This window comes from Camelus bactrianus, chromosome 31, assembly GCF_048773025.1.
Source record: "Camelus bactrianus isolate YW-2024 breed Bactrian camel chromosome 31, ASM4877302v1, whole genome shotgun sequence".
In the NCBI taxonomy this organism is placed as follows: domain Eukaryota; kingdom Metazoa; phylum Chordata; class Mammalia; order Artiodactyla; family Camelidae; genus Camelus; species Camelus bactrianus.
The window spans coordinates 10,036,225-10,056,754 of NC_133569.1; the positions used below are offsets into that span (position 1 = coordinate 10,036,225).

The window sequence follows — 20,530 nt, forward strand, 5'->3', positions numbered from 1 at the left end:
TAGAGCGAGCCTGACATATGGAAATTATCTCAAACTCAGAAGTCCCAGCTCTATAACAGCTATTTGTTCCTGGACAAGGTGCTTCTCTTCAGCTCAAAGTCTTCCTTTATAAAACTGGGATCTTACTGTCTTGTTAGGCAGTTAGTTATTAATACTCATGAGTATTACAAAGATTTAATGAGATAATGTATCCCCCAGATGCTCAGAGAAATAGTGGAAGAATGGAATAATCTGTTCTTGAACTTTAATGCTGGAACTATTTGAGAATCCCAAATAAAACCCAATGTGTGTTTTTTTCATAAGTGTAACACTTAAATGTGGCAGTTTTCAGAAAATGTTACAAATTATGGTGATTAGCTGTTCTTTGAGGTTTATAATTCAGGGTACCTCAGCTACTATATAACTTGTAGCTAAACTCATTTATAAATATATGACCTCATACAAGCATACGTATGAGAACTAAACAAGCTGTCACGCTGAAGTTTACGTGTCGATCACCACGAAGACCGCGCAAACTGGATCAGCACAGGCATCCCGGGAGCAGAGGTCAATCATGACCCGACTGCAGGACCAGTTTCTTTTTCTTCTTTTAAAACTTTATTAAAGGTCTTTAGAGAGCAACATCCAGACCCCAGACTCAGCTGCCAAGGAGATCCTGTTAAAACTAGTTTTAGTACCAATGCTGCAGCAACAGAATCAAGGGAAACAAGAGAACGATTAGAATGCCCTCACCCTGCCCCAATGCCTTGTGGGAGAGGATTGTCACTGTGGCCTTAGGGAATCCCTTAGGTTCTTGAAAAATTCAAGAGGAAGATTATAGAAGAAAGCCCCCAAAGGAAAATACAGGATTTTCTGCTCTACTAAACATTTCAAGACCCAAATAACTAGTTAGAAAAATCAAATCTGTGACATTATTTGGACCCCATGCATAGGGGTTACAATGGAATGAAATGGAGACCAGTAAGACCCTAAGGATAAAGGTCTTACAAACTCTGAGATAAAGAACCCTGTGCCCACTGCTCCATCTCACTAGTCTGGCCTTTTGCTGGTTTCCAGCTGATGATGTGGAGTGTCTCACTGCCATCCCCAAAGTGCCTGCTCCCAACTAGGAACTCTCACCTGTCATGTAACAAGTAACAGGTCATTTTCAACCTCAGTTTAGAGACAACTGGCATTTTAATGTAAACACTTACTGTTTAAAACCATTACGACAAGCATATCTTTCAGCAGACCATCCTTGAAAATCTAGAGAACAGGCATTAACATGCTTCTGAAGAAGCAGCTTGACTATGTCTGGTGAGTCATGAAATACAGCAAGCATGAGCGCTGATCTAAAATAAAAGAGACAACTTCACCCTTAGGAACTTAGCGTAACTTAAACAGTTAATTTGGTCTAGTTTACCAAGTTAATATCCTGCCCACCGCTGGAGAACTGACCACTTACATTCTCGAGGGCTCATCTATGCAAATTACCTCCAAGGCCAAAATGGAGGGACAAAAAAGAAGCCTCCTGTCCTACTTGGGTAGCACATAGTAGAAGTTGCTAATTTAAAGTCCTCTGATGGACAAGAAAGGATACTGAGGTCACTTATCTGAAGTAGGTAAAGATTTAAATAAAGGATTCCCCATTTCTTCCCTAGTCTGAAATATAATACTTTAAAATCAGCTAGAGGTCAGGTAAGGAGAAGCTGTTTGCAGGCTGAAAACAGTAATATGAATAAAAATGGCAACAAAAATAGTCACGGCTGTAGTTAATCATGCTAAGCATGTGCCCGGCACTAACCTGAATAGTCTACGTATGGTCTTTCTTAGGCACAACCCCCCTTGAAGGATGTACTACGACCCTCCTTTACATGTCAGGAGACATATTTGTTGATAGTAAGTCATGTCCCCCAGGTAACACACCTGACCAGCAGGAGATCTGGGAATTCAACCTCGTCTGACTCTAAAGCCCAGCTCTTTCCTGTTTATCATCCACCAAGGACTTGTCTTCTTTAAAGAGAATGTTTATTCAATAATTAAAGCTATTTTTCTTCCTTCTACCATTATCAATTGAAAATAAAAACATCAAACTGTACTAGAAATGAAAAAGGATAAAAACTGATGAGCCCACAGTATCTGGTCATAGTTACTCTCTTAGTGATACTCACTTAGTGATAACCTAATAACATCAATATCCTTCAAAGAAAGTAATTTAAAGCAGAGTCATCCAAAAGGCAAAACAAACTCCTCTGTTTAATATGCATCTTTTAAGAAAAAAATTTACACCAAGTAGAGGTTAAAAAAATTATAAAAGAATGAAGAAATTCAACACTGTCTCATAAGGTAAATTAAAATTAGAGTCCATACTAATAAAACTAAAATGAAATCCCTGAACTATTGTAAGATCATATGACCAAAAAAATCAGGTTGCAAATGACAGCAGTCACTATCATAAAGGAAGATGAATCCTGCTGCATACCGTTCTTCGTGACACCAGGCAGAATAATTGCTTTTCTACCTAACTGATGATGTGTTGATTCTAAGTTAATCCTCTTCTTATTAAGTTAATCTTTCTGACTGGCTGTTACTACTCTAGAACAATATTAAGATTAAACAAAAAAAGAGAGGGAGAGAGAACAAACTATTTTACCTTTGCAGCATGTCGACTGCATGTACATTTGCCCCATTCTCTATCAAAAATTTGACCATCTCTTCTTTGTTCTCCCTGACGGCGACTAAAAATGGTGTGAAGTTATACTGTAAAATAGTAAAAACAGTTGATAATGTACGAAACTACATATACATTTCAAAACTGAATTTAAAAACTTAAGTCTCTGGACTTAAAACATATACTATAAAACAGTAAATAAAAAGTAGCCCCTTCTTCCTCGCCCCTCTGTGCTCCTTCTCTTGAAAAGGTTCCTCCTTGACCTCTTCTAGTTTCCCTGTGAAGTCATTCTCTGAAACTCACTTCAGACATTTGCTGGTTCCAAGAAACTTTGTTTCTATCACAGTGTGTATCAGGCATTCTCTAGTTACCTTACTGCTCAACTACTACTCCTGACACTCTAAACACTGCTCCAGAGAGAACCATTTAGCTACTGAATCAACTACATTTTTAAGGAGCCACGCTGAGGAGAAAGATACCATACTGTCTGCAACATGCATAACCTATCCAGTTACAACTATGACTAATCTCATAAAGCTTGCAGACATTCCAATGGGACTATGACTATTTGCATGTAAAGAAAGTTTTTCTTAAACAACTTATAAATTCTAATTTGAAAAATTCCATCCCACTCTTAAGGAATTATTATAAAATATGAAGTAGAATATAAATTAATATAGACTGTCTTTAAAATATTGAAATATTTATCAAAGTACACAACAGGAATTGTAAATTCAAATGCTTACAGAGGCAACATATGTGGCCCAAGTAAGTGAAGGTCCCAGGTGAGGACAGCAAACCAGAGAACACATGCCCCACCGAGAAGGGGCCACCTCTGCAGGGCAGACCACATAGGAGCCTGGGCTCAAGGGGGACCAGATTTGATTCTTTAGGAGAAGTTCTGAAGTGCAGATTTCTGCACAAGTCTCCTAAATTTTAAATGTTGATTCAATGTATGGAGACAAACTAAACATACCCAGGGCCATGTTTAGTCTATAGCCCACTTGTGTTTTTATGTTTGCTGTGTTTCCAAACAGTTGGGTATAAATCAAGTATTTGTATGTAAAACCTTGCCTTTCTGTAGAATCATATGTCTTACATACAAAAACACTGGGTCCCAACATGTAATAAAAATTGTGATTAAGACTCATAATACCCACTTCAAGAATTTTTCCAAAGCCTGCTAAAACTACAGTCTACCTGTATCTAATTCCCCCTGATTGTTAATCAAATGGATAATCAGTTCATAAGACAGCTGAAACTAAGTTATTAAAACAATTCCAATTTGTTACTAATATCATGGGTCTTGATGTTTAAAACTGCCATCTTGCATGGTATACTTATATATAATGGAATACGACTCAGCCATAAAAAAGAATGAAATAATGCCATTTGCAGCAACATGGAAGGACCTAGAGAGTCTCATACTGAGTGAGGTAAGTCAGAAAGTGAAAGACAAATCCCATAGGATACCGCTTAATATGTGGACTCTAAAATATGATACAAGTGAACTTATTTACAAAGCAGAAACAGACTCACAGACATAGAAAACAAACATGGTTACCAAAGGGGAAAGGGGGTGGGAGAAGAATAAATTAACAGTTTTGGATTAGCAGATAGAAACTACTATATATAAAATAGATGAACAAGGTCCTACTGTATATACTACAGGGAACTATACTCAGTATCCTGTAATAAACCATAACGGAAAAGAATATGAATATATATATGTATATACATATAACTGAGTAAGAATATATATAACTGAATAAGAATATATGTAACTGAATAAGAACATATATATAACTGAATAAGAATATATATATAACAATAAGAATATATATAACTGAATAAGAATCTTATATATAACTGAATAAGAATATATATAAGCTGAATAAGAATATACATACATATAACTGAATAATATATATATATATAATAGAATCACTTTGCCGTACACCAGAAACTATCACAACACTGTAAGTCAACTAGACTTTAATTTTAAAAAGCTGTCATCTTGATTATGCTAGGGCTCAGTGAATCTAATAGATATATGGCAAGAGTCTGTCACACAGCTTTAACCAAAAGAAGGCTCATGATTTCCTATTATTGCAATCAGAAAAACCCTGTTGACCTAATGACCTGGATGGGAACAAAAGGTGCAAAATCTTTAAAGGGTCTGACTCTACTTACTGAATCACTCACCACAACCAAGTTTATAGGATTGTCTGAGTGCCACTGAATGATCAGTGGTTAGAAGGGGAAAGGAGCTATTCTTCAAGGCAATAGATATTGCCAGTAATATTGCCAGGAAGGGACAGATAAAAGTCAGGCTAACACAGCTGGAAACGAGAGCACTGAAAGAGGCAGCATCTATCAAACCCCCGCTCTTTCAGAGACGTCTTATTTTTGAGATCTGTGAATTTACATGTATTACACGTATCCATTCAATAGTCCTTAATCAAGGGTTGTATCAGAATCTCAGAGAAGTATTTCTAAATACCTGTATCCAGACCTGAGTAGATTTATTCAGTCAAAATCTTCAGGGGAGAGCCAGGAGGAAAAGCAGGAGAACCAGCTTTGCCATCACTTGCTCCTCACCTACAGCCACAGCCCCACAGGGGAGCTACACCAGCTGAGCATGGAAGACCCCAAGGTGTACATGGAGAGCCATGTGGCCACCAGCACAAGTGAATGCCCCTGCTGGCTGTCAAACATGACCTGACCTCACTTGCCCAGATTCTAGAACTTGGGATCCTGGGGTGCTCAGGGCCTGTGGTTTGCTGCCTCCCCCGCCCAGGTGCAGTCACCCAGCTCCCCCTGCTGGGTACTGGGTTCCTTCCTCCTCCCACCCATCCCCAGGCAGGCACCCAGCCCTTGCTATCACTTTACTCCCCGCAAGCCTTCATCTTCTGTAGGCTCTGAGCCTACCACCCACTCCCAGGCACTTCCTAATGGGAAGTTGTTCCTTCTGGGGTACAAGTGCGGCTGGGAGACAGAGCTCTGCCCTTTCTGTGGGCACAAGCTCCTGGCCTTGGCTTTGGAGTTGTTTCCATGATAACAGGGCCTGATGTATTCAGTATACATACTACTATAAATAAAACACCTGTGGCTAGAAAAGACCCTGTATTTCAAATATCTTGTAAATAAAGTCAGTTAAGCTATACCTTGTTTATCGCCTCGATATTTGCATTATAGTGGAGCAGCTCTGCTGCAATTGATGTATTTTCAGCCAAGACGGCATAATGCAGAGCAGTGTTTTGAAAGTTGTCCTCAAGATTTGGGTCAGCACCCTGTTTCAGCAGGATAGTGACACACTCTTCCTTCCGGCATTGTACAGCCTGTTGGTATCATGCCAAGAAACAGACTGTAAGTGCTAGGCATTCCAAGTTAACATTCCTTGGTTCCAGAAGTTCATTATATTTAAAACAGATAAATTCATTTTTATTCTAAGTAATTAAATCGAATCCATCTCACGTGGACACGGTTGGCTGCTACACACACCTTGATGAGAGCTGTCCTGCTTTCCTCGTCACGAGCATCCAGGTCACACTTCCACTGGGTAAGGAGAGCCACCACTGATGACTGGCCGCTGGCGCAGGCTAAGTGTAGTGCAGTCCTGCGAACATGAGAGGACTTTTTAGGAAATTAGAGCGTACTAGTTCAAAGGTACAGTTACTCGTGTAATTGTAAACATTCAACAGCATGCTATTCCTACCCCTTTAAAACTGACATTTAGTCTTCTTATCTTAGTTCTTTCTACGGGGAAAGAACAGTATTTATTAGCTCTTATTACTCACCACATTAATGGAAGAACCACCCGTTTGAATAGAAAGGGCATGCCGTTGAGATTCAGCTCACCTTGGGTCTGACTTCTACTTAAACATTGTCCCTTATTAGCTCTCACTTAGCCTGTCTGTGCCTCAATTTCCTCATCAACAAAATGGGCATGAAGTAGTAGTGATCTTACAGGACACCGCTGTGATGCTTAAATGAAAAGCTATGCAAAGTGGCAGTTGAACAGCTCAATAATTGTTAGATAGTATTATAATTGTTACCGTTACTATTTTACAAAGACAACATTTCAATTAAGTAAAATGATAGTATATCTACTTTGCTGCTGCAAGGATGAGAGAGAATACTGTACTTCAGTGATTCAAACATGCTCATTTTCTCACTCTTCAACATCTCTGACATGGGAAGGCAATTTAAAATCCATGTCTTACAACCATAGTTGGCAGCTCCTCCCAGGCCCGCCCCCGCCCCGCCGCTGTTACCTGTTCTTCCTGTCTCTGCTGTCTACATTTTTCTTACGTGACAGCAACTCCTGCACTGTATGTGTGTCACCTAAATATGCGGCTTTGTGGAACTCCTTTAGCTCACTCCTATAGACATGATACCCAGGCACGGGCTTCTTATGATTCCCGCTCTCTCTCTGATGGATGCTGAAGTCCACCCAGCTCGCGAACTTAGCAAGTCTCTTCTTCATCTGGCTTATCGCCTTCCGACACCGCTCACTTCCCTCCTGGCCTCTTGCCACCTCCCGATCTCAGCGCTGGCGCTACAGAAGAGCCACAGAGGTCTCGCTGCCACACCTTGGCTGCAAAGCTCAACGGCTCGGAATGTTTGGTCCGGAACAGTCGTAGCCTAGCAACAGCACTGACCCTCAACTGTCCCTCCAGAGCCAGTGTCCCTGTGAGTGCGCACAGAGGCCTGGAGGCCCAGTGTGCCTGGTGCACATGTGGGAGCCTAAGGCATTTCAAATCTCTGCAATTGCTTGTGGGCCATTTTGGATTCTTTTCAAATGTTGGTGCTAGGTGGCTAAACGTTTTGGGACATTTCCAGAAGTTAGGCTTGTCCCTGAGAAAGCCATGTTTGTATGCAACTGTGGTTAGAGTAGGGTGGAACCACAGGATGCTGAAGGCCTAATCCCCCAGAGAGCTCCCCACCAAAAATCTCTACATCTCCTTATCCCTCAGTGTATTCCTTTCCCCATCCCTCTGGGCCCCAGCCAGTCTCCAGGGAATTTAGCAGACGCAAACAGCAGAAAGTTGTTTTCATGGTTTCAGAGACTGTGGCAATATGCATCATTAAGTGGAAACTTGAGAAACCAACACACGCTCTCCAGATGAAATGAAAATATGTTTCCGCATGTCTGCTGACCCTGCTCTGTGGCTCAGCCTTATGTTTACACGCTTCCTTCACTTTATTTTTTTTTTTTGCTTTTATTTCTACCAATTAAATCTTGAATCAATCTGAGATTTATTTGGGAGCATGGTATAACATTTGAGAACTTTTTAACCACGTGACTATGAAAACACTATGTCAGTTTCTCAGTGAGGCCATGCTGCTGGCTGACCACCTGCAGGAGGGGGGAAGGCAGGGCAGGCCTCTTCTTCCTGCCTAATTCCATTCTTCCTCAGCTAATTATGGCTTCTGGCCCTGCCAGGATCAAAACTGCAGGGGGCGGTAGAGTTCCTAAGTGGCTGACACTCCTGAGAGCTGGTCTTGAGTGGACTGGACCTGGCAAGTGTTTTGAAGCTGACTCTCTCAGGGGCATTTCTGTGCCCCCGCCTGCCCTCACCTGCAACTCCCCTGACCTAAGGGAATGTGGTGTTACTAATTTCTCCTGTTAATCTATCTTTTCCATTAGCATATACTGTTATTTCCCTCACCTTAAAAAACAAAGAGATGGCCCCATTTCTCTGCTCTCCTGTACAAACATCTCCTGACCCTGCAAAGGAGCTGTTCCCATTCGCTTCCTCTGATTCCTCTCATTTTCCATCCAAGCAAGTGTGTCCACTCACTGCAACTGCTCAGGACAGGGTCACCCACCACCCACCAGGTGCTGACTCCATGAGGAGCTCTCAGTCCTCTCCTCGCACGGCCCAGCAGCCACACTTCCCACCGCTGCTCTCCCCGACTTCCTGAAGCCCTTTCTTCAAGGGGCTTCCCGGGTCTCAGGCTGCTCTGGTTTCCTCCCACGGCCCTGGCCGGTCTTCTCAGTCCCAGCCCCTGAGTGCTGGCACACAGCACCCCTGAGGCTCAGTCTTCAGGCCTCTACTACTGTCTGCTGCTGCCCACAACAGCCTTAGGGCTTTATGTATTATCTACAAGTTGGTAACTTCCAAACTGCTATTTCCAATCCAGACCTCCCTCCTGTATTCCAGACTCAAATACCCATTGCCTCTCAACGTTATCTCTTGGAAGTTTAATAGGGCTTCTCCTGGGCCAGTCCTTTCCTGATCGTACCCTCTCCTGGACCTGTCCTCTCTTGGTCCAGCCCTCTCCTAGGCCTGCCATGACCTGGGTCTGACCTTACCTGGACATGCTCTCACCTGGGCCTGACCTCTCCTGTTCCTGCCCTCTCCTGGGCCTGCCCTCATGTGTCTTGCCCTCTCCTCTGCCTGCCTTCTCTTGGGCCTGCCCTCTCCTTGGCCTGCCCTCACCTGGGCCTAGCATCTCCTGGGCCTACCTTCTCCTAGTTACTGCCCTCTCCTGGGCCTGCCCTCACCTGGTCCTGCCCTCTCCTGGACCTACCCTCACTTGGACCAGCCTTCTCCTGGGCCTGCCCCCACCTGTGCTTAGCTAGCCTCTCCTGTTCCTGCCCTAAGCTGGGCCTGCCCTCTCCTAGGCCTGTACTCTCCTGCGCCTGCCCTCTCCCGGGGCTGCACTATCCTAGGCGTACCCTCACCAGGGCCTCCCTGTCCTTTGCCTTCCCTATCCTGGGCCTGCCCTGTCCTTTCCCTACCCTCCCCTGGGCCTGCTCTCTCCTGGTCCTGCCCGCTACTGGGCCTGCCTTCTTCTGGGCCTGCCCTCACTAGGGTCTGCCCTCTCCTGGGGCTGCCCTCACCTGGTCCTGCTCTCTCCTGGGCCTGCCCTCATCTGGTCCTGCCATCTCCTGTTCCTGCCCACACCTGGTACTGCCCTCTTCTGGTCCTGCACTCTCCAGGGCCTGCCCTCTCATGGGCCTGCTTTCTCTGAGTCCTGCCCTAACCTGGGCCTGCCCTAACCTTGTCCTGCACTCTCCTGGGCCTCCCCTCTCCTTCTCCTGCCCTATCCTGGTCCTGCCCTCTCCTGGGCCTGCACAGTCCTGGGCCTGCCCTTGCCTGGACCTGCCCACTATCTCCTGAGCCTGCCCTCTCATGGGCCTGCCCTCTCTTCAGCCTGCTCTTTCCTGGGCCTGCCCTCCTGGGCCTGCACTCACATGTTTCTGCCCTCACCTGGTCCTGCCCACTATCTCCTTGGCCTCCACTCACCTGGCCTGCCCTCTCCTGGACCTACCCTCACCTGGGCCTGACCTCTACTGGACCTGCCTTCTCCTGGCCTGCCCACACCTGGGCCTGCACTCTCTTGGGCCTGCCCTCTCCTGGTCCTTCCCTCACCTGGGCCTGCCCTCTCCTGGGCCTGCCCTCATCTGGTCCTGCCATCTCCTGTTCCTGCCCACACCTGGTACTGTCCTCTGGTCCTGCACTCTCCAGGGCCTGCCCTCTCATGGGCCTGCTTTCTCTGAGTCCTGCCCTAACCTGGGCCTGCCCTAACCTTGTCCTGCACTCTCCTGGGCCTGCCCTCTCCTTCTCCTGCCCTATCCTGGTCCTGCCTTCTCCTGGGCCTGCCCTTGCCTGGACCTGCCCACTATCTCCTGGGCCTGCCCTCTCTTCAGCCTGCTCTTTCCTGGGCCTGCCCTCACCTGGGCCAGCCCTCCTGGGCCTGCACTCACAGGGGTCTGCCCTCACCTGGTCCTGCCCACTATCTCCTTGGCCTCCACTCACCTGGCCTGCCCTCTCCTGGACCTACCCTCACCTGGGCCTGCCCTCTCCTGGTCCTTCCCTCACCTGGGCCAGCCCTCTCCTGGGCCTGCACTCACCTGGGCCTGCCTTCTCCTGGTCTTGCCCTCTCTCTCCTGGGGAAGTAAGCCAGAAAGAGAAAAACACCATACGAGATCACTCATATGTGGAATCTAAAAAAATATATATATAAATACAAAACAGTAACAGACTCATAGACATAGAATACAAACTTGTGGTTGCCAAGGGAGTGGGGCGTGGGAAAAGACAGACTGGGAGTTCAAAATTCGTAGATACTGACAGGCATATGTAGGATAGATAAATGAGATTATACTGTATAGCACAGGGAAATACATACAAGGTCTTATGGTAGCTCACAAGGAAAAAGAATGTGACAATGAATATATGTGTGTTCACATAAAAGTGAAAAATTGTGCTCTACACTGGTAATTGACACAACACTGTAAACTGACTATAAGTCAATTAAAAAAAAATGTTAAAAAAAAGTGCTCCATTCAGAGCTATGGTTACATGCTGATCTTTTAGGGACAGAGACTAGGTTGGAACCTAAATGTACAGACTGGGAGAGAAAGGGATTTCAACTATTCTGACCAATTCCTGTTGAATGAAACAGAGAGGCCAAGCCCTCCCATTTCAAAAGTGCCCAGTTGGTGAGAAGACCCACTGCAGGGCAGGAGAAAGGAAGGAACCTCCTTAACAAAGGTCCCAGATGAGAAAATGGCCCAGTGACACTCAACTCAGCCCAGAGGGCCTTCAGCCTGAATGTGAACGTGGGGAACCTGGGCAGAAGTAGGCGTGAGCCCTTCCCTCACCTGCGCAAGGTGGAGGCAGCTTTCAGCACCCTCCTCACCACACACCTGTCCAGCCTTCCTCACTGAGTCACAAGGGAACTGGGTGGAAAGGATTTCAGCCTCATGTGTTTGGCCCTGGGTGGGGCTGGGATTCCCCTTCCATCTGAGTGGAGGGCAATGATGTCTCAGAATAGGGTGTGTCTGGAATCAGCTGCTCCAAGTGCCCCGTGTGGGTGTTTCCTGGCACCACAATCTAGAGGGGAGGACCTGACAAATTCTGTCTGATGACAATCTAAATGCTTACCAAGTCTTTTATTAGTCAGCATTATAACGTTTATAGTAAAGGGCTGAGCCCAGACACAGCAGAAGTCAACCTCTGCGCTACCTTGTGAGATCTGCCCAGGCCACAGCACTGGATGTAATTTACTCTCATAAATTCCCTCTCCATTAAATGTGAGCTGACACTTGACCCTTAGCAACTTCAACAACCTCCCATTTAGGTTCCTGGGGAAGGTTCTCACATACAACATCCAGGGCTTATGATAGTGACCCCAAAGCATCCCAAATGTTAGAGACATGTACACCTAAGATACACTTCTTGGGGAGAGATTTCTCTATTAAAACAGCTACTCCAGGCAGTGGATAAGAGCAGTGTTGTCTGAACATGTCCTGCCACACACAGGATGCAAGTCAACATTCAGACAGGCTCAAATTTTGTTTATCTTTGTTCATGGTCCCTGCTTCTTTTTGTAAAGTCTTGTAAGTTTACTTGCACTCCGTTGTTCTGATACTCTTCCTACTCAAATTAGTAATTTCTGCTCTCTGTATTATTAATCTACTTAGAAAATGGAATAGTACTAAGATAGATTGGCAATCTGTTAAGAGCCAATGAAGGCAAACTTTCAGGTAGGTTCCTGACAAAGATGTGTCTGTTACAATGAAAGCCCATATTGACAAGGTCTATGAATGATTTGCATTTACTACTGGGGTTTTTTAACTCATATATAGCTAATTTGCATTTTCCCCAAATTCATTTTTGCTTACTAACCCTACAGTTGATACCCTTACAATTTAATTCATCAAAAGCAATCACTTAAGCATTGTACGTGGGCATGTTTGTGGCCTGTGTTCTCACAGGCTGCCAAGCACAACACAAACATGAGACTAATTAAGTTCATCAGGAAATGAGTGTTCATGTGACCCAGGGCCACACCAACTCATCTACTGCCCTGCGCCAGCAACCACAGCAGGAGGCGCCATAAAATCTACGAAATTCTTCTGCCAGCTCTGAGCTGACAACAGTACTTACAGGTTCCGGGGGCCTCGTGCCAGCCAGAGCAGCGCACACACGTGGCGCTGCTGCACCAGCCAGGGGCAGGGTCCAGCCAACGTTCCCGCTGTTCGGTGGACTGTACACTTGGACATTTCTGGCCAGTCCTCTCACCACTGAGAAAAGAAAAGGCAATACATATTTCTTACGCCTGTTTACACATGGCAAGCTATCACTTACCCTGAACTTCTGCTCTGTAGTAGGAGAAATACTGACTTCCTTAAACTTTGAATTATCTACAAACAAAAGCACATGAAAACTCTCCAAATCCACATTTAGCCAAACTCAGCCAACTAGGGCCTTGGTCTCTACGGAAGCTAAGTTGTTGTCAATAAAAACAAGGGAGTAAAAGTAGTAATACTGGGTTGGCCACAAAAGGACAAGGGACAAGGCAAGAGTGAGAAACTGGAAAAGCAGCTTCAGTTTTCCATCACAGGTCATGGAAAGAGAGACAAGAGGATTCTATCATCTCTGCCTCTAAATGAGAACTGACAACATGGAGGACGCCCATCTAATCCGGGCAGCTAGATTAGCTGGTTTCAATCATTCATTTCTTCTCATTCAACAGACACTAAATATCTTCTGTGATTCAAAAAAAAGGCAAACATAGGGAGAAATCAAAGATACACTCAGTTCTCAATTAACTGCCCCAATAGGGACTTAGAAAAACATGCAAATTAAATACAGGTATTATCTCCAAACTCCACTTTAGGAATAACATCATTTTTCTAGACCACTAATCTTTTGCCAAAAGAAGTCATCCACACTTGCTTTCTTTGAGCCATCAGCACGTATATTTTTAAGCCAAAAAAAAAAAAAATTCAGAGGTATGCACCAAAGCCTTTAAACAATACTACAAAGAATTGTAAAACCACTATAAACTGGTTTCTCAACATGTTAATAGCAAATGAAAGCACAGAGATTTTCAATGCCAAAAAGCACTTCATCAGCAGAGAAATGTGCTATAAAGTAACACGACCAGCAGATTTCAACAACTGACACTGAAAGCCAGTGACAAGACACTGCTTCGTACAAATTTATTGAGCACAAAGTAAAGCTCATGAACTTTTGTCAGTGACAGAGAATACTGATAACTGTAAACACATTCAGAAATCCTGAAGTTACCACTTCAGAAGAATGTCACTTTTATTTCATACACTAAAATATTAACAATTGGTGGGGGTTGGAAGGTAAACTATGTGTAATTGTTACATTTTTATTCCATCATTATGTATTTCCCAAGTTTTCTTTCCACTTTAAGTTTATGCTATACTAAAAAGCAAAATGTATCATGAAAACGCTCAATTTGTCTGCCTTCTTACTTCCATGTCCTTCCAGTGTCTGGTGTACGCCCTCCATCGCCCTCAGGATAAAGGGGAACCACTGTAACGGTGTCTGGGGCACCCGGCTGCAGATTCCTAAGAATGGCATCATTGGTATTCCCAGGGATTGGCACCTAAAGATTTTAATAAAATGTAAAGTACTTGATTTGAAAACCTTGTATAAGAAATAATACTTTGAACAACCAAACACTCAAAATACTAACTGAAGACCAAATCAAGAAGCAGGTTTTGTACTATTGGGACCTAAGGATGTGCCCCCATACAAACTGTTCTAAGAGTTGATGAAGGCCTCTCTGCACACGCCCAGCTCCTTTTTGAAAAGCCCCTGGAACGATTTGATCCCCCAGCCCCAGTCCCCCCAAAGCCCCAATCACCCAGGCACTGAGGCCCCAACCGACTACCCTCCGTCAAGTTCTACAGAAGGAACATGAACTCCTTCAGTGATACGGTACACTAGTTAACTCTTGATCTCCACTTTGCAATCTACAGCTGAAACTAACACACTTTTCCCTACAGGAAATAGTGACCAGTTCCTCCAGACCACCTGCTGTGGGTACATAGAAGAGCTTGTACTGATGAGGATTTTGCTGTGTGCTCCCAGCGAACATTCAAAGTGCTGGTGGAAGGCTCATACACCGAGGTTCCTCACAGTATTCAAAGGTTCTGAAATGCACAGAAAGCACACCACACGTGACCCTAACAACCGAGCACACACGAAGCCCAGGTTTACTGATGGGTCCCGGGAACTCTAGAACACAGTATCCCTTTAGTAGGCACCCCACAAATACCTGTTGAAGTAGTGAATAAACGAAAAAATGTGATCATCAGGTACATGTCTCATCCCTCCACAAGGTATCTTGGCCTCAGAGCATAGTTTGTTCATTTGTCTGTGTCATCCTAGAAGGTAATGAACACCTTTCTCCAAGACCAGAGACAGACCACTCCAGTAAGGATATTAAAAGCAATTTAGATCTTTGGGGGGAGGGTATAGCTCAGGGCTACAGTGTATGCTTAGTGTGCACACGAGGTCCTGGGTTCAATCCCCAGTACCTCCACTAAAAAATAAATAAAACCTAATTACCCCCCACTCCCAACAGAAAAAAAAAAAGAAAAGAAAAAGAGCATTAACATTCATTTTAAAAGTTTACCAAACCTCTGTGTCACCCCAGTGTTTCCAGTGAAAGATGTGATTCCATCCCCATGATGGTTACCAAAAAGCCACAGGAGTCCAGGTTCACTATGGAAAACAGTATGGAGTTTCCTTAAAAAAATTAAAGATACAATTACTAGATGATGCAGCAATCCCACTTGCGGATATAGATTTGAGGAAAATGAAATCAAGATCTTAAAAAGATATCACCATTCCTAGGAATATATATCACTGAGAAGCTCTTGCACATATGAACCATTACAATATGAACAGGACTGTAAAAGCAAGCAGAGTCATCCCAAATTAGAAAGTATTTAACAGGTAAAACGGAAAAATATGCTGCGGTAGAATCAAACAACAGAAATACTCGACAGTAATGCAGACAAACAAGCTAGAGCTACAGGCAACACTGATGACTCTTACAGAAGGTGGAACAGAAGAAGTAAGGTATAACAAAGTGAATCTATGATTCCATAGGTCCTATTAATATGCAATTCAAAAATAAGCAAAACTAAATTGTATTGTTCAGAGGTGTAAACATGGGAGATATGACCATAAGGCAAAGCAAATAAATGATTACCATGAAATTCAAGAGTATGATTGCATACAAACTGGAGTAAGATGTTTTGAACTTGAAAGAACATGCATATTCTTTCTGGGGACCTGCAATTTTCTATTTCATACCATTGCATTCGTGTTTGCGTTATAATACTTTGCTAAATTGTATATCTATGTTTCACTTACTTCTTTGCACATACACTGTAAGTTTAAAAATTGTGTATTACTTATCTGTTGTATAGAAACTGATCACAAAATTTAACAGTTTAAATGAGCAAATACTTATTATCTCACACATTTCTGAAGGCAAGACTTTAGGGAGTGTCTTAAGTGGGTGGCTTTGCTTTGGTGTCAAGTCATCAGCCAGGGCTGTGGTCATAGAAGGCTTGACTAGGTCTGAAAGATCCACTTCTATGAAAATTTACACACGTCTGTTGGCTGGAGGCCTCAGCTCCTCTCCATGTAAGCCTCTTCATAGGGCTGTCACTTTATCACATACTATTCATTAAAAGGAAGTCATTAAAGCCCAGTCCATGCTGAAAGAAAGAGGAATTTACCTCCATCTCTTCAAAGAAATGGAATGAAAGTATCTGTGTACTTAAAATCACCATAAGTTTTATGGAAAGTCTACTGTAAACAAATTCAGTGTAGAGCAGCTATATTAGGGAAAGTACCTGCAACATCTATGAAAGCAAAATGATTAGTCTATTATAAATGAGGAAATGAAACACAATGAAAAAGATAAGACATTCTCATGAGACTGTAAGAGGAAAAATACAAACATTGCTAGTGAAAATGAAAATCTGAGTTTCCCGTTTTGGGGGGAAGAAATATCACAATGTATTTTAGCATGAAGACTTCAGCCCCTTAACATATGAATGATTTATTCTTAAAGGGGACCACCATGAATCAAATATGTATGGAGATCTTTACTTCACAATATTTGTAGAAGTAAAAAGCTGAAACCAATTGAACGACTAATAAATACAGAAAAGTTTGAATAAATTATGACACATCTGTGCAGTGGAAACATTTTTAAACATTCTACTGAAAAATACTGTACATACAGAAAAATGCAATATTGCATGTCTAAAGCCCCCCAAAATATCACAATTTGGTCAGACTCATGAAGTCAGCATTCTAATCAAGAAAGAGAACAATACTGGGACCCCCAAAGCCCTCTGAACTTCCCTCTAGCCTGAACCTCTCAGGGTAGCCACCGTCCTGACATCTGAGAGCACAGATTAGTGTTGCTTTGTTTTGTACTTCACACGCATGAAATCAGATAGTGTGTTATGTGGTATACTACACACAGCTGACCCTAGAATGCACTGGCTTGGACTGTGGGTCCACTAATATGTGGATATATTTCAACAGTAAACAGTACAGGACTACATAGTCTGTGGCTGGTTGAATCTACACAAGCAGAGTAACCATGGATACAGAGGGCCGACTGTAAGTTACACACAGGTTAACCCCTGTGTTGTTTAAGGATCAACTGTAGTTTTATTTTCCTTCATGTTGCCTTTGTCAGATTCATCTATATCACATGCAGTTATAGGTATCTGATTCTCATTACTGCATAGTAGTTTAGTGTGTCTCAATTTGTTTACCCACACCACTGTTGACAGATATTTACAGTTTCCAGCTTGGGACTATTATAATTAATGCTATGAATATTCTAGTACATGCCTTTCAATAAACATATGCGCATATTGGTGATAGATATAGACCTAGGAGTAGAATTGCTGGGTCATAGGTTATGCACGGGTTTGGCTTAAGTACACTCCGCCAAACAACGTTCCAAAGTGGTTGGACCAATTTATGCTCCCATCAAGAGTGTATGAGATTTGCTACTGCTCCACATTCATGCCAAAACTTGCTTTTTCCATCTTTTAGATTTCAACTATCAGGTGTGTATCATGAAGTGGTTCTCATGTTTTAGCCTAGAAGTCAAATTGTTTTTTCTTCACATTTAGGTATGCAATCCATATGGAGTCGGTTTTCACGTATGGTATAAGTTAAGGGTCAAGTCACATTATTTCTTTCATATAGATATTCAACTGACCCAGCACCGTTTGTTGAAAAGGTTAGCCTTTACCATACTGTTTTGATGAGTGTAGCTTTGTACCATAGCTTTAAGTCAGGGAGCATGATACCTCCAGCTTTGTTCTTCTTTATCAAGACTGTTTGGCTATTTAGGTCTTTTGTGTGGGAAAGTATACTGTGTTCATATATTGGAAGAATTAATATTGTTGAAATGACCGTACAATCAAAGGAAATCTGCAGACTCAATGCAACACCTATCAAAATACCAATGGCACTTTTCACAAAATTGCAACAAATCATTCTGAAATTTGTATGAAAACACAGAATATACTGAAGGGAAACCTAATTCATTCTACAAGGCCAGCATTACCAAAACCAGATAGTCTTTACAAGAAAACTACGGACCACTATCTCTCATGAACACAAATGTAACAATCATCAACAAAATACTAGCAAAACCAACAATATATGAAAAGAATTATACACCAAGACTATGAGATTAATCCCAGTTATGCAAGGTTGGTTAACATTTGGATATCCATTAATGCAATCCATTACATCAGCAGCTAAAGAAGAAAAAACCACATGATTATATCAATGCATACAGAAAAAAATCTTTGACAAAGTTCAACATTCATTCTTGATAAAAAAAACTCTCAGCAAGTTAGGAATAGAGGGGAACTCCCTCAACTTGATAAAGAATAGCTACAGTGAACTGATCTTGATGAATCACAAACGTATGAAAATGGAGAAAAGATAATCTCTTCAAAAATTGGCAGTGGAACAACCAGACATCCACATATTAAAAAACCTAAGAGTCTAGAGACAGACCTTATACCTTTAAAAAAAAAAAGTAACTTAAAATGGATGATAGACCTTAATGTAAAATGCAAAATTATAAAATTCCTAGGAGGTTAACATAGAAAAAATTCTAGATGGTGCTCGGTATGGTGATGACTTTTTAGATATAACACCAAAGGCACGGTCCATGAAAGAATTGATAAGGTGCACTCATAACAACAACAACAACAAAGTTCTTCTCTGTGAAAGACACTGGCAAGAGAATGAGAAAGCAAGCCACAAACTGGGAGAAAATATTTGCAAAAGATTTATTCAATAAAGGACTGTTATTCACAACATACAAAGAACTCTTAAAATTAAGTAACAACCTGATTTAAAAATGGGCAAAAGACCTGAACAGATACCTCACTGAAGAGAATAAACATGAGAAATTAGCATATGAAAAAATGCTTAACATTATATACCGTTAGAAAGTTGTAAACTAAAACAACAGTAAGATACCACAACATACCTATCAGAATGACCAAACATCTGTAACACTGAGAACACCAAATGCTGACAAGGATGTGGAGCAACAAGAGCTTTCATCTTTTGCTGGTGGGAATGCAAACATGGAACAGTCACTTTGGGAGACAGCTGGACAGTTTCTTACAAAACTAAACATACTCCTACCACACGATCCAGCAATTGTACCCCTCAGTATTTACCCAAAGGAATTAAAAGCCTGTGTACCTGCACATGGATACAAAAACCTGCACATGGAAGTTTATAACAGCTTTATTCACAATTTCAAAAACTTGGAAGCAACCAACTTGTCCATTTGGTGAATTAATAAGTAAACCATGGTACATCCAGGCAATGTAACATTATTCAGCACTAAAAGGAAATGAGCTCTCAAGCCATGGAAAGACATGGAAGAAACTTAAATGCCTGTTACTAAATGGAAGAAGACAATCTGAAATGGCTGCATACTGTATGATTCCAATATATGAAATTCTAGATCAGGTACAGTTATGCAGACAGTAAAAAGATCAGTGATTTCCAGGGGTTCAGAAAGAGGGAGGAAGAAATAACTCTGTGGAGCACAGAGGATTTTTAGGGCCGTGTAACTATTCCATATGGTAGTATAATAGTGATACATGTCACTATACATTTGTCAAAACCCACAGAGTGAACCCTAATGGACTTTTGGTGTAGTGTATCAATGATGTATCAATTTAGATTGATTATCCAGTAGATTGAATATCCAATACAAATGTACTCTGGTACAAGCGCTGGTAGTGGGGGAGGTCGTGTATGTCTGGAAGCAAGGGGTAACTTCTGTATTTTCTGCTCAATTTTGCTATGAACATAAACATAAAATAAACACAGCCTCTTAAGAAAATATTTTTAAATAAAAAATAGAAAAAAGGGACAATCCCCTACTCATTTTTGAGGCTAGTATTAGCCTTAAAAGACCTTGTAAGAAAATTACAAATCAATAACTTATGACAATAGACATACAATTTTCTAGTAAAATTATAGCAAATTAAATCCAGAAATTTATAAAAGGAATATTACACTACATCACAAAGAAGTGGTGGGGGGGTGGTTTCTCATGATGCAAACCTAGAGACATCACTGATGTAACCCATTATATTAACTGACTAAAGGATGATGCAGCAATTTTTTTCAGTAAAGGACCAAACAGCAAGTATTTTAAGCTTTGTGGGTGACATACACTTTTAACAGAATATTATTCTTCTTTTTACAATCCATTAAAAAGTGTAAAAAATGTGTTTTAGCTTGCTGCCTCTACACAAACAGCCAGTGGGCAGGATTCGGTCTGTGGGTCACAGTATGCTGATCCCTGGACTAAGAAAAAATCAAAACCATATGATTATATCAGCAGATGCAGAAAAGAAACCTGAAACTTTCAAAATATATCAATCATTAAAAACTCTAGCCAATTAGGAATACAAGGGGACTTCCTTAATCTGATGAAGGGCATCTACAGAAAAAATCTACAGCTAACATCATACATAGTAGTAAAAGATTTAATGTTTTATCT

At 42.1% G+C, this 20,530-nt stretch overlaps 1 protein-coding gene across 2 annotated transcripts in view; it reads right to left on the reverse strand.

Moving 5' to 3' along the window:
• Window positions 1-20,530, reverse strand: part of LOC105066019 (coiled-coil domain-containing protein 144A) — a 74,401-nt gene that overhangs the window by 44,811 nt on the left and 9,060 nt on the right. The window contains exons 1-7 of one of the 2 annotated variants that reach the window (XM_074355787.1): window positions 14,467-14,590; window positions 13,902-14,035; window positions 12,559-12,695; window positions 6,155-6,269; window positions 5,818-5,991; window positions 2,633-2,739; window positions 1,194-1,331 (exon numbers count right to left, since the gene is read on the reverse strand). In XM_074355787.1, the coding sequence (XP_074211888.1) occupies window positions 1,194-1,218 (25 nt within the window). In that variant the 5' untranslated portion in view covers window positions 1,219-1,331; window positions 2,633-2,739; window positions 5,818-5,991; ... (2 more) ...; window positions 13,902-14,035; window positions 14,467-14,590. Of the gene's footprint in view, window positions 1-1,193; window positions 1,332-2,632; window positions 2,740-5,817; window positions 5,992-6,154; window positions 6,270-12,558; window positions 12,696-13,901; window positions 14,036-14,466; window positions 14,591-20,530 lie in introns of those variants that run through there. The other variant, XM_074355788.1, reaches the window with a different exon arrangement.